We start from the raw sequence: 14,121 nt of genomic DNA on the forward strand, positions 1-14,121 counted from the left end.
TAATTCTTTTGGCCAATTTTCAGAATGCTTTTCTTTCTCAAAACACCATACATTCATTTTTCATTGCCTCTAAAGTTGAGGTTTAGAGGAAATTACAGTATGTCTCTAACTATTTAGGATATATAATCGGTTGAGTTTCCAAAATGCTTTGGTTTGTCCCTGTACTCCACTAATAAAAACTACAAAGCCCAAATTCAATTTTATTTTATTTATACAGCACCAAATCACAACAACAATCACCTCAAGGCGCTTCATATTGTAAGGTAGACCCTACAATAATACATACAGAGAAAAACCCAACAATCATATGATCCCCTATGAGCAAGCACTTTGGCGACAGTGGGAAGGAAAAACTCCCTTTTAACAGGAAGAAATCTCCGGCAGAACCAGGCTCAGGGAGGGGTGGGGCCATCTGCTGTGACCGGTAAGGGTGAGAGAAGAAAGACATGATAAAGACATGCTGTGGAAGAGAGACAGAGATTAATAACAAGTATGATTCAGTGCAGAGAGGTCTATTAACACATACTGAGTAAGAAAGGTGACTGAAGAAGAAATACTCAATGCATCATGGGAATCCCCCAGCTGCCTACACCTATTGCAGCATAACTAAGGGAGGATTCAGAGTCACCTGATCCAGCCCTAACTATATGCTTTAGCAAAAAGGCAAGTTTTAAGCCTAATCTTAAAAGTAGAGATCAGAGATGGGCAGCAACGCGTTACTTGTAACGCGTTACTGTAATCTGATTACTTTTTTCAAGTAACAAGTAAAGTAAGGGATTACTATTGCAAAAACGGTAATTAGATTACTGTTACTTTCCCGTAGGAACGCTGCGTTACTAAAACCGTGATTTTTTGCGAGAATGTCTCACAACAGTGACGTAAGCGAGTGCGCCGTTAGTGACAACAGCTGTGTGCAGATCAACAATGGATCACATATCGATTGTGGGAGAGAGTATGAGCGTGCAGCGTTTAAGCGTGGAAGTACTGACCTTACTTTGAGTTTGATTCCATAAAAAGTGACAAAAACATTAGCGTCCATCGTGCGTGGGAAGAAAACTTCTTTTTACAGCGAAAAAAACCCCTAAACTTCCAAGCAAGCACCGAGTGCGCAACGACGTAATGGGAAACTCACAGAGAAAGTCGCGGATTCTTCAACTGACCGCGGCACACCTGCACCAGGGTAAACCTCCGCCTACCGCAGTCCTGCTTTACAGGTGAAAATAGAGCAACAGGACCGCTGAGTCTTTGACTTTATTTATTTTCTGCTGTGTTTTACTTGCATCTATTTGAAAGAGTGAGTGTAAACACAAAAAAATATTTTATTTTATGTGCTGGAATGTGCAGAAGATAGGTTTAAATGTTAAACTAATTTATTCAAGTCAGAGAATGTTGCATATAATTAAATTTTTTGCTTGATGCATAAAGTTAAAAGATTAAAACTGATAAAACAAGTTAAAAAAGAGACTTTTCCATTTGATTACATTTTGTATGATGGATTATGTAGAAAAAGTAGAATTGGGCTGAAAGATCTATCGCTTTATCACCTATTCAGGTTGTAAATTGTGTTTTTAAAAAGTAACTAAGTAACTAAGTAATTAATTACTTTTGAAAATAAGTAATCAGTAAAGTAACGGGATTACTTTTTTGGGGAAGTAATTAGTTACTGATTACTTTTTTCAAGTAACTTGACCAACACTGGTAGAGATAGTGTTTGTCTCCTGAATTCAAACAAGAGGCTGGTTCCACAGAAGAGAGGCCTGAAAACTGAAGGCTCTGCCTCCCGTTCTACTTTTAAAAATACTCTAGAAATAACAACTAATCCTACAGTGTGAGAGCGAAGTGCTCTGATGGGGTGATATGGTACTATAAGGTCATTAAGATAAGATGGGGCCTGATTATTTAAGACCTTGTCTTATTTAAGAATTTGTCTCCCTATTTATCTCTGCACTGCGTCCAGCTCCTGTTTCCTTTGGATTACTCTCTTTAACACCTGTTCATGTTGGATTTTTCTATTATATAAAAAGCGCTCTGTTCAACTTGAATTACATTTTGGTGAAGATCATAGAAGTGATCTTCACCATGTTTTGGGACATGGTCCCAAAACTACCATGTCATCCTTGGTCAGTTCAGGTTGTTTCACTGAATCTTTTTGCTCACAAGGCTCAAGACATTTCAATGATGCTTGTTGCTAGCAACAGGAGATGCAGTAGTCCTCCGTATTCATTATTACATCTGTTTTGTGATATGTACTAGAACCCATGGCAACAAAACAGATCCAGAGCATAATGTTACAACCACCACGCTGGTCAGCTGGGACATTTTTCTTAGCTCTGAAGGCCTCACCTTTGCTCCTCCAAATACTCTTGCTCTTGTCGTTGTGGCCAGATAGCTTAATCTTTGTATCATGTGAACATAAAATTTTTCTCCAAAAGGCATTTGGCTTTTTCATGTTGGCGGCTGCAAATTTCAGTCAAGCTTGAAGGTTTTGGAGCAGGGGCTACTTTCTTGCTCGGCACACTCACAGTCCATGATTATGTCAGACTTGTGTCACTGTGAACAGTGAAGCTGGTGTTCCAGCAGTATCCAGCTCATGGAAGGCTTGAGCCTTGGTGGTTCCTGGGTTGTTTTTAACCAATTTCTTCTCATCAGAAGTTGACCATTTGGTTTTTCTTTCAGACCTCGGCAAAGTTGTGACAAATCAAGATAACTTGTACTTAATGTAGAGTTGTTTGAAGTGATGACTGCAGTTGTTTAGAAATAGTTCCAAACTACACTATATTGCTAAAAGTATTTGCTTGTCTGCCTTCACATCCATATGAACTTGAGTGACATCCCAGCTATAACACCTTCAACTCTACTGGGAAGGTTTTCCACAAGGTTTAGGAATGTGTTTCTGGGAATTTTGGGCCATTCTTCCAAAAGTGCATCTGTGAGGTCAGAAAGGTATTGAATGAGAAAGCCTGGCATACAGTCTTCACTCTAATTCATGCCATTGGTGTTCTTTTTCTAGGCAAGTTCTCGCACACCAAACTCATTCATCCATGTTTTTATGGATCTTGCTTTGTGCACTGGTGGGCGATCATGTTGTAGCTAGTGGGGTGAGTTGCTTTACACCACAGCATCCGATGCTTTGCATTGTGCTTGGTGATGCAAGGCTTGGGTGCAATTGCTAGGCCATGGAAACCCATTCCATGAAGCTTTTTACACACGGTACTTGAGCTAATCTGAAAAAAAAATTGTAGAACCTTCAGCACCACATAAAAAGACTTAAATAACTGCATGTATAGTCAAAGAAATTATTAAAAGTCTAAAATGACCATAATGAGTGTAAGCAAGCTTTTAACCACAACTGTATGCATGACTGTTGGATTGGATAGTTTTAAGTAGGTGTATTTGATTAACATCAGCACCTGAGAGTATATAATTCATGTGAGAAGGATAAATAGAAGTACAAAACAAAGTAATCCACATGTCCAAATAATGTTTTGTGACTGCTACTATTATCATCCAACATTCTTTGTCTGGTAATAAGTTGGTTGTATCAGTAAACTGCGTGAGCTGTTTTTGCCATTCAATATTACCTTTTGCTAACCACAAATTAACACTGACACTGGTGTTAATGATCATCACAGTTAATAACTGTGATCCCAAGCACCCAATACTGCTTTAGAAGGGTAAGATAATTTGGGAAAGAGTGTATTCAGATGCTAATGTAATTTTATGTCGCATAGCATCATGAAACGATACAGCCATCCTTCAGTTTACTCTGAGAGGAAGTTAAGTGTCAGGATTTCGTGAGATGAATCGCTAAAGTGGGATATCTGTTATTGTGAGCATAAAGTCGTTCTGGAGGATTATGAAACCGACAGAGCTTCCTCAAGGTGAAAAGAAACCGACGTGGATGGGAGAGGGAGGAGAGGGAAGAAGGGTGAGCGAGAGCGGGAGGCAGTGAGACATATAAAGATGGATCAAGCGCCCACTGAAGTAGAGGAAAGAGTGATTGAGTGGATGGAGAGTGTGGAGGTGTGGAAAAGCAGTCATGATGAGATGGATTCTACTGGACCGTGAGATTGATGGCTCTGCTTAAGAAAGAGAGAAAAGAGATAGGGGAGGGTGGAGAGGGTGAGGGGAAATAAGAAAAAAGTCCCGATGAAAAGAACCATCAGGCCCCACAAGACATTCCAAAATCTTGGCTTGATAAAAGAATAAGCTGCTCTTATCGTAGGACTTCCATCTTAAAACAGAGCGCAAGAAGCATCTCTAATAGGATCTGTAGCACTTTCTCTGGCTCGTCATGAGTTATGCACAACACAAAAATGTGTTTCCTCAGAATAAAAACAGAAGAAGGCTGTTTCGATATCGTAAGAGATTACACCTGGATCAAATAAGTCTGTTTGTGAAGGATTATGTTTTTATCTGGTTTTCTTTGAATGAATTCTGGCATCCAAATAAATATTCCATGTTATATTCATCCTTATAGCCCATGTCAGCGTGCCCAATTACAGCGTGTATTCTTAAAAGAGTTCCACAACATCCAACTAACGAAGCTCATTACAGGGCAAAATTAAGCTGCTAAGTTGGTGGTGACATTAAGGTGTGGAAAGGGTAGCTGGGGAGGGAATGGTGAATACAACCATGGCAATGAGGTTACATTTTTACCGTGAGCTCATTACACCTTCTCTGCCTTAATATCACCGTCTCCTCCTGCTCCGCCGTGACTGCTCTGATTCGTCAGTCTGTGTCTAGTTCACTGGGATGAGAGGGAGATAAACTGTTTGCAAACAGAAGATGGTCAAAGTCGAGGCAAAGTAGGGTAGTGTTTCGTGGGATATTCACTTTCTTCAGCTCACGGCGCCTCTCGTCAGAGGCAGCAATGGAATGATGTGCTGTGGCACGTTTCTGCTTGCACAGTCGCTGAGTTGATGTTATAGGCTATAATGAATAGAGAATAAAAAATTGCTGCTAAATAAGTCACACATCTGGCCTTTTCAAAAAATGTAAGACACAGGATGCTAGATGTCTCACCTTGTCTCACTCCTGCTGCTGTTTCATTATGTGGTTCTGATTTATGTCTGTTTTTCTCATCTTTTTTTAGATGCTGTCAGAAAGAGTTGAAAGTCATCCTGTGAGCTGCGATGGAACACAGTAAGGGCATGGACATGATGAGAAATCTCTGCCATTCTGCTTTTCAATCACAATAGCAGCACTAGACTACAGAGAAGTCTTGAAATTAATGTCAGCTGTGTTGCGGAGGCAGCCTCCCGCTGCGCTGCAAGCTCTAACAACCCATGGAGGCGTGGCTTCAACATTTCCAACCCTGTTGCCACTGGTAATACCAGCCAAGTGAACAGAGATGCCTTCTAAGGTTTCCTGCTTATACTTGCTGACAGTGGTATGCTGGGCCAGCGCTTTGTGGTACCTGAGTGTTTCCCGCCCCTCTACTTCCTACGTGGGCCAGGTGAACATCCCAATACGCAATACACTCAAGGTGAACAAGAACTCCACATTCAGCAACATCCGCACGCGCTCTGTCAACCCACACGACTTCGGCTACCTCATCAACGAGGACAAGAAGTGTGAGTCGGAGCCCCCGTTCCTTGTCATCCTCATCAGCACCACTCACAAGGAATTCGATGCCCGTCAAGCCATCAGAGAGACATGGGGGGATGAGAGCACGTTTCAGGATGTGCGCGTGGTCACGCTCTTCCTGTTAGGCCGAAGCACTGATGTTGTCCTCAACCAGATGGTGGAGCAGGAGAGTCAGATCTTTCATGACATTATAGTGGAGGATTTTATTGACTCATACCACAACCTGACGCTCAAGACTCTTATGGGCATGCGCTGGGTGGCCACCTTCTGCTCTAAAGCTCAATATGTCCTCAAGACAGACAGTGACATCTTTGTCAACATGGAGAACCTCATCTTTAGCCTCCTGAAGCCTACCACAAAGCCCCGAAGGAGGTACTTCACTGGTTATGTCATCAACGGTGGGCCAATCAGAGACATGCGCAGCAAGTGGTACATGCCCAGGGATCTGTACCCAGAGAGCAAGTACCCGCCGTTCTGCTCTGGCACCGGCTACGTTTTTTCAGCAGACGTGGCTGAACTCATCTACAAAACCTCCTTACACACCAGGCTGCTGCACTTGGAGGACGTGTACGTTGGTGTGTGCCTCCGGAGGTTAGGAATTCACCCTTTCCAGAACAGTGGCTTCAACCACTGGAAGATGGCCTACAGCCTCTGTCGCTACCGCAGGGTGGTCACCGTCCACCAGATCTCCCCTGAGGAGATGCACCGCATCTGGAACGACATGACCAGCAAGAAACACCTGAAATGTTAGCAGGACTGTTGGCACCAGTACAGAGTCAGCGTGGCGTTGAATCTCCTCTTACCACTTGTTTCTCTGTTACTGGTTGTATTGGCTAATACTGAATATCAACAATGAAGCTGTCAGTTCTTTAACCATGAAGCTCTACAGTGCGAGGCCAAAGCAAACCCCTCTGTATTATCCTGCCTGCTGTCACTCCAAGTTGTTTGAGTGCTCATACATTAGGCACAAACTTGGGAAAATGCTTTCCAGAAATGTGTGAAACAATCAGGTGGTTGGCTGTGATTGTCAGAGTGATTTTTATAAGACATTGCAAATCAGGAAGCTGAGGGGTTTGTGTTAAACTCCTCATTTACATGAGACTCAAACTGTCCCAAAATTGCCAACTGCAGATGGAATAAATGCCGACATGCTTGTCTGGACCCGGACGCTCTCTTCTTGGGTTCATCACAGGCTCTAATTATGAATGTTCCTCTTGTATTTTCAGCTGTTGTGCACTTCTGAATAAGGTGTTAACATTTGGATGTACTGTCTGGCACTGCAGCAGCCACGTCATCGTGAGGACCTCGATGAGTTTACAGTGTGATGACTCATTTAGATCATATTGCTCTCCCTCTAGCAAAGCAGATTAGGGGAATTAATGATCAGAGCGTGTAGTGCTCTTTACAGAATTAGACATATTTTCTTACAAGAGACCAACAGATCTTATTGTACAATGAGGAAAGATAAAGCAACTATACAGAGAGAAGATATGGGCTGCTTGCATTCCCAAGTGAATGTAACTTCTGTTGATGTGTAATGTGCAGTTATTTGTCTCTGGCAGTACTGGCAGGAGGCTGCAGATCATTCTATTTTCTATTACTTGAACATGAAGGAGAGCAGATGTACTATAGGAGCAGCAGAAGTGTATATTGAGAACAAATATTGCATTTTTGATTGCTTTCTTCTTTTCCATTACTTGAGATTAAATAAAGGCTTTTATAAGACTCCATGTTGCATTTATTAAGGCAAATAATATGAAAGTTTATATTCTTCAGATTTATACACATAACCTGGTAGTTAATATGCCTGTGAGCTTGTAAGGGATCTTCTTTGGTCTCTGAAGGAAAACACTGTGGAAGCTGCAGAAGTGAAAGCCTTTCATTAGTTGTGCAGCAGCTGTGCTCCAGTCGAAGCAGATCCCAGCTCCCAACGCTTCGCTGATGGGCGCAAGCTGAAATCTCGGCATGGTTCTGGAAACGACCTGCTGTTCTTTTCCATGCAGGTGAGTAGGCAGGCAGACCCTTGCAACTTGTAATTAAATAAGATGTGTAATTAGCAAATGACTGGTTTTTTTGTTTGTTTGTTTTTTTGTCTGAATCAGAGGAATTACTGCGGTAGATTTATGTGTCCAAATGAACTGATCCGAAAACACTTTCTTAGTTTTCACTGTCTCTCGTTTATTCACACTGGGGAACTTAAATGTTTTTATCTTGGGGTGTGTGATCAAGTAAGCAGGTGAAACCACGCACTGCAAATTCAGTTTAATTGTAAATTCTGTTTTGTTAAAGACAGTGAAAGAAAAAAAAATTCAGGTGAATAGACAAATGTTTATTAGTTTTCCTGGCATGTTTTACTTTGACTTATTGCACACTCACATTATAAAGGCTTAAAGTGCAAATTCACTGACTAAATGTGAAGGAAAGTTTATGCAACTCCCTCCCTCTGAATGAATCTTGGCTGTTAGATAACATGGGGGGAGGTGACCTCCTTCCTCTGAAGAAATTTACAAATGCACACAAACAGTAGCTTTGACTCCAAAGATATTGAAAATTTACGCATATGAAAAACAATCTTTCAATTATGAGGCTGTGGGCTGGCAAAGAGACCAAAAAGGATGAGGTTCAGGGGAAAAGAAAATGTAGCATGAGGTGAACCAGCAGAATCCTGGGCAAATGTCTCAGTAAAGTGGGAAATTGGGGTTCAGCAAGGGTTGAAAATTAAAAGTTGCTTTAAAATTGTTAACTGTCAGCAAGTGGTCACAGATCAGATCCCTGTTTTTGAAGCAACCATTTAAAAGGCAACAAGGCAGTGAACAGTAATTTTGGTTGTGCCATGGTCTCAAACCAATATTCCCTATTTTGACTGTAGCATAAATTACATACTGTCCTTCAGATCAGTGTTTCCCAACCTTTTGGAGCCACGGCACATATTTCACATTAGAAAAATCACACAGCACACCACCAAACAAAAATGTCACAAAAAGCATATTGATCATTTTTCCCCACGCAACAGGCGCAGCGGAATTGGCTGCGCCTGTTTTTGTATGTTTTTGGCTCCAAAAGACCAGTATATCTTTTTTGCGTTCTTCTGACCACTACTCATGCTAGGGACTTCATCTGGGTTAGAGTTTTTTCCAGGACCCGGGTCAGATTGACTATTTTTTCATTTCAAATATTTATTTATTGCTATTAAGCGCTGCGTTGTCTCACTATTATGTCATTTCTTCTTAGTCTTCTGTTTTTCTGGCAGTTGGCACCTTTTTATTTAGAGCAGGTAGTTGTAGTGCCCTCTTGTGCAAGAGAATGTAATTGTTCTCCCCGTCACTCACGCCAGTCGCTTACAGCACTAATCAGGTGGAACCAGATAATCTTCCATGGCTCACCTGATCATTTTTCACGGCACACACGCCGCAGCACAATGGTTGGGAAACACTGGTTTAGACAATATGTAATTTATGCTACAATAAATACTGTAAAGTAATAATACTGTAAAGTTATGTCTTACATAATCACATATGTCAAAATCAGTTTTTAACTGATGCTAAAACATTAAAGAAACGATATTAAAAATCAGTGCAGGAGGGCGAGCTGCTATCAGTCGTATCGCAACGTCTGACGTAAATCAACATATCTTTACATTGTTTGGAGAGAGTGAGTGAGACATGATCCTGATACACTTTGCTTAATAGGTACTATGTGGGAAACGCTACAGACAAGTCACCAAGTGATTCTGACTCCAGAGTTCAACTATTAGCAAACCAAAGCTACCAATTATGTTTGATGACTTTATGCCAATGCCATAAGATTAAAACAGTAGGTTTATAGTACATGTTATGTTTTATTAATTTCACCTATCAATGAGGATTGCATCCACCAACAAAAAATGTTTTCAAGAGTTTTGCTTTAAATGTATATGTATTTGAATTTCAGCTTTTATGTTTCACAAAACATAAAAAATCACAAATTAGCTTTAAAAATAGTCGTTTCCAGATATTTTGAAGGAAAGCACAGGTCAGACGTTTGGAGATCAGTCTAACCTTGACACAAAAACAATCCTGGAGAGCGAGTTTACACAATTTTGTGCCCTTTTTTTTTCTGTGCAGTGCAACAGTTGCTAGCAGGATACTGCTTAGCAAAGGCAGTTGAAAACAAACAGTCAGCATTTCCCTCCTGCTACACCAAAAACCTTTCTCTGTATTTTTGCAAAAGTTTTTAACTCAACGGCAAAACACGACAGAAGGCATCGTCAATCCTTTGACTTCTCCGTCTCTCTCCCTCACTTATTTGATTTCATTCTCATTATGAAAGACATGATATGGGCAGTGTTACCAGCTCTCAGGCTTCTGGCCTATGACACATGACTCACACCCAAAATAAATCTCACACCAGATAATGGGAAGAATCAATGGCACTGCTTTATTTCAATTTCTTTAGTCTTACCATCAGCTTTGGTGTATCTGCTGGTACGCAAACACTAGAGAACTGAAAACAGTGTTTGATTTGCCTGAGGCGCACAACCTCTCAGTGAGAGACGATTAATGAGTTTCTCTGCTGAGCCTTGTCCCCATTTGACCAAACATTAACAGGGACTGAACCTGTTTTTGTTGTTTCCAGCTGTTTGAGTTTATTAAATCCCTGAAGCTTGTTAGGATCCATAGAGTATGTCTCCAAAGCAAGAAAATTGCAAACATCTTTACATATATTTACACTTTCACCTCAAGACTTTGTAAAGTAAAAAAAAAAAACCTGACTCCACACGAAAGCTTGCAACCCTGATATAAGGTAGAAATTAGAAGGACTTGGGAACCTTTCATTACACCTACAGTAACATGAAGATTCATGCCTATAGTGATTGCTATAAGTGCATCATTTTGCCTAGAGTTGAAACATGTTGAATTCTAAAAAAATGAGCTATGTCTATGGTCTCAACACCTTTAATCAAAAGCAAGATGAAAATGTCCAAAAATATACATTTGGGGTAGCCGAAGGGACATATTCATTCTGAACTATGTGAAATCCATGTTAGCTTTTGATTTAGGCCACAAAATGCTGAAACTTCAACGCAGTGGGCCATGGCTCCTCTCTGGGATTAGCAGGTTATTGTAACAGTCACAGTGATTGTGGTATCTGGTGGATGTAATTGCACTTGTGTTTTGTGACGTGTGGACATACTTATTTGACTGTTTAAAGCGTTAATGTTAAGAGACACTGGAGACCTTCATAAGTTACATGCAGCCTATTGTCCTCCAACATGGAATTATTAGGTTACAAGGTAATTATTTCATATTATAGAGAAGTAAAGCCTTAATTATACTGCTTGCATGGGCAAAAAGCTATGCTTTGTGCATGTCTAAAGCTGACATTTCTCTTATTTGTCTGGGCAGCCTGCACACTCAGATCAATTCGAATCTCACTAACAACATCAAGGCCATGGTAAGACGCGTGGGTACTCTTTGATTCTGGATTCAGTCTTCACATCAGTAAACTCTCCTCTTTTCACCATCTAAAAATACCAAGATTTAACCAGATTTGTGTTGCTTCTCAATTCTCTGTCTCATCACGACTGGATTACAACACAGGACTTTTATTAGTCAGAAATTACTCAGCGGGCTTCAGCTAATTGTTGGAGCAGGGAATCACATTACAGCACCAGTACACTGCTTACAAATTTGTTTTAGGACTGATTTTATGGATTACATTTAAGGCTTTTTGTGGCCAGACTCCAAACTATATTTCAGAGGTGCTCTGCCCTGTCAGCCAGTCACAGCCTGACAGACGGGAACTGCTGTCTCTTCATGGGCCCTTACAGTTATTATATTTGACATTACTATTATTAATTTTTTTACTGTATGTTTTTGTTTGTTTGCTTTTCCCATTTGCATAACCCTAATTTAAAAATGAACATCATTAAGGTATTATTAATAACCCATAGAGAGAGGCTCCTTTTTTAGCTCCTATTCCAAGATTGGTTCTGGCACAAGACGAAGCCAGTGAAAACTGAGTACAAATGTGAGGAATGCAGCAACAGCAATACAAGACAGTAAAGGACCATGCTGATTGCATGTGCTTCACACAATACAGTTTTTCAATTCAGTTCAATTCAATTTTATTTATATAGCGCCAAATCACAACAAGAGCTGGTAGATTTATATTGTAAAGCAGATACAGAGAAAATCCCAACAATCATATGATCCCCTATGAGCAAGCACTTTGGCGACAGTGGGAAGGAAAAACTCCCTTTTAACAGGAAGAAACCTCTGGCAGAACCAGGCTCAGGGAGGGGCGGGGCCATCTGCTGCAACTGGTTGGGGTGGGAGATGGAAAACAGGATAAAGACATGCTGTGGAAGAGAGACAGAGATTAATAACAGATGTGATTCAATGCAGAGAGGTCTATTAATACATAGTGAGTGAGAAAGGTGACTGGAAAGTAAAAACTCAATGCATCATGGGAATCCCCGGCAGCCTACGTCTATTGCAGCATAACTAAGGGAGGATTCAGAGTCACCTGGTCCAGCCCTAACTATATGCTTATAGGTCTGATTATTTAAGACCTTGTATGTGAGGAGCAGGATTTTGAATTCAACAAGAAGCCAAAACAGGAGAAATATGCTCTCTCTTTCTAGTCCCTGTCAGGACTCTTGCTGCAGAATTTTGGATTAGCTGAAGGCTTTTCAGCGAGTTTTTTGGACTTCCTGATAATAACGAATTGCAGTAGTCCAGCCTGGAAGTAATAAATGCATGAACTAGTTTTTCAGCATCACTCTGAGACAGGATATTTCTAACTTTAGAGATGTTGCGCAAATGAAAGAAAACAGTCTTACATATTTGTTTAATATGTGCATTGAAGGACATATCCTGGTCAAAAATGACTCCAAGGTTCCTCACAGGGTTACTGGAGGCCAAGGTAATGCCATCCAGAGTAGGTATCTGGTTAGATACCATATTTCTAAGATTTCCAGGGCCAAGTACAATAACCTCAGTTTTATCTGAATTAAGAAGCAGAAAGTTAGCGGCCATCCAGGTCTTTATGTCTTTAAGACATTCCTGCAGTTTAACTAATTGGTGTGTGTTATCTGGCTTCATGGACAGATAGAGCTGGGTGTCATCTGCATAGCAGTGAAAATGTATGCTATGTCTTCTAATGATACTGCCTAAGGGAAGCATGTATAATGTAAACAGAATTGGTCCTAGCACTGAACTAAAGTTTTGTTGGTATAGAAGATTTATGTGGCAAGTGAGCCAGTTGCCCGCTGGTTATCAAGCCTGAACCCTTCAGTTGAATGATGTCACCATCTTAGGTCATTAAAACCAGCCATTATGACAGAAGGACACTCTACATTGAATAGCAGTTTGCCACTTAAAAGGTAAGCCAACCCTGTGGAACAGCCATTGATAGAAAAGGATAAACATAGGAACAGAGATGTCACCCACTTGTTTGTAAAGTCATGCTTCGGAGCCTTGAGATTAACTTTTGTACCAATCATGGTGTCTTGAAACTGGATGTGATGAGAGGAACTATGAAACCTCATTCAATCGTCAATTACAAGTCCGTAGCCAATAAGCCAAGTATGAAAAATGTCCACTTGTATAGGACCAGAAGTCGTTTTGCAACTACATATATTGCCCCCTAGTGGCCATGGAAAAAAATCCAGGTTTGAAGGACGTACACCATAGTTGATAATAGTCACATAATAGTCACACCCAGCTTTATCATCCGTCTGGACATGAATCAGTTCAAAATAAAGTTTATGTTGTATTTGATAAGAATGCATGTCAGTGACTGAGCCTGTAAATTCACCAGGAAGTGTTTACTGAGGTCACAGACTGGGCCTTACTTTGGTAATGGCTTCACTTGCCAGACCTGGAGCTTTACTGTACGTTCAGTGCCTGTGCCACATGTAGCATAGTCTGAACGTTAGAGGATGATGTAACAACCAAGTTTTTTCTTCCGCATCTTCTGCAATTTGATGTTTTGTCCTTTGTCTGTAGTCATTAATTTTATTTGCTCCTTCATGCACTATTAACCCAAAGGTTAGACATTCTAATAATGCCTATATGTTGCTGATGATGCCTCTACAGGCCCACACTTTTCAGCCGTGATAAGGTAATGATCTTAAAAAATCAATCAGAAATAAGACTTTTTAAATTTTTCCTTTCAGTTATGATAATCAAGCAGTTAAACAACAATTTTCCCATTTTCCATTTGCCTGACCAATAAATAAATAAATAAAAAGCTGAAATATTGATCTGTTCATTCATTTTCTTCGCTTGCAGCTTCAGCACAGAGCATTTTTGCAGTGTGTGTGTGCGTCAGTAACACACACACAGTCGGTGTCAGTGAGTGAGGATAAATCAGCATCAGGCAGCATCACTGTAATTAGATGCCTACAGGTGTGGGTGACTATTGGGTTTGTGAACTCCTTGTTTCAGGCATTCTCATCATCATCCGAGGGAAGTGCAGTGCTCCTGTGGGATTCAGTGCCAGAGAAATGAAAAATGTCTTCTGTTCTGCACTTGCAAAGTCAAACAT

The 14,121-nt window shown here is 40.7% G+C and overlaps 1 protein-coding gene across 3 annotated transcripts in view; it reads left to right on the plus strand.

Annotated features, from left to right (window-relative positions):
* LOC101478566 (beta-1,3-galactosyltransferase 1) overlaps window positions 1-7,308 on the plus strand; it is a 214,066-nt gene extending 206,758 nt beyond the window's left edge. For all 3 annotated transcript variants that reach the window (XM_004570407.2, XM_004570408.2, XM_004570409.2), the window contains one exon: window positions 5,096-7,308. In XM_004570407.2, the coding sequence (XP_004570464.1) occupies window positions 5,354-6,340 (987 nt within the window). In that variant the 5' untranslated portion in view covers window positions 5,096-5,353 and the 3' untranslated portion in view covers window positions 6,341-7,308. The remainder of the gene's footprint in view (window positions 1-5,095) is intronic.
* The last annotated feature ends 6,813 nt before the right edge of the window (window positions 7,309-14,121 follow it).

The sequence above is a fragment of the Maylandia zebra genome, linkage group LG23 (assembly GCF_041146795.1).
Source record: "Maylandia zebra isolate NMK-2024a linkage group LG23, Mzebra_GT3a, whole genome shotgun sequence".
Taxonomy (NCBI): Eukaryota; Metazoa; Chordata; class Actinopteri; order Cichliformes; family Cichlidae; genus Maylandia; species Maylandia zebra.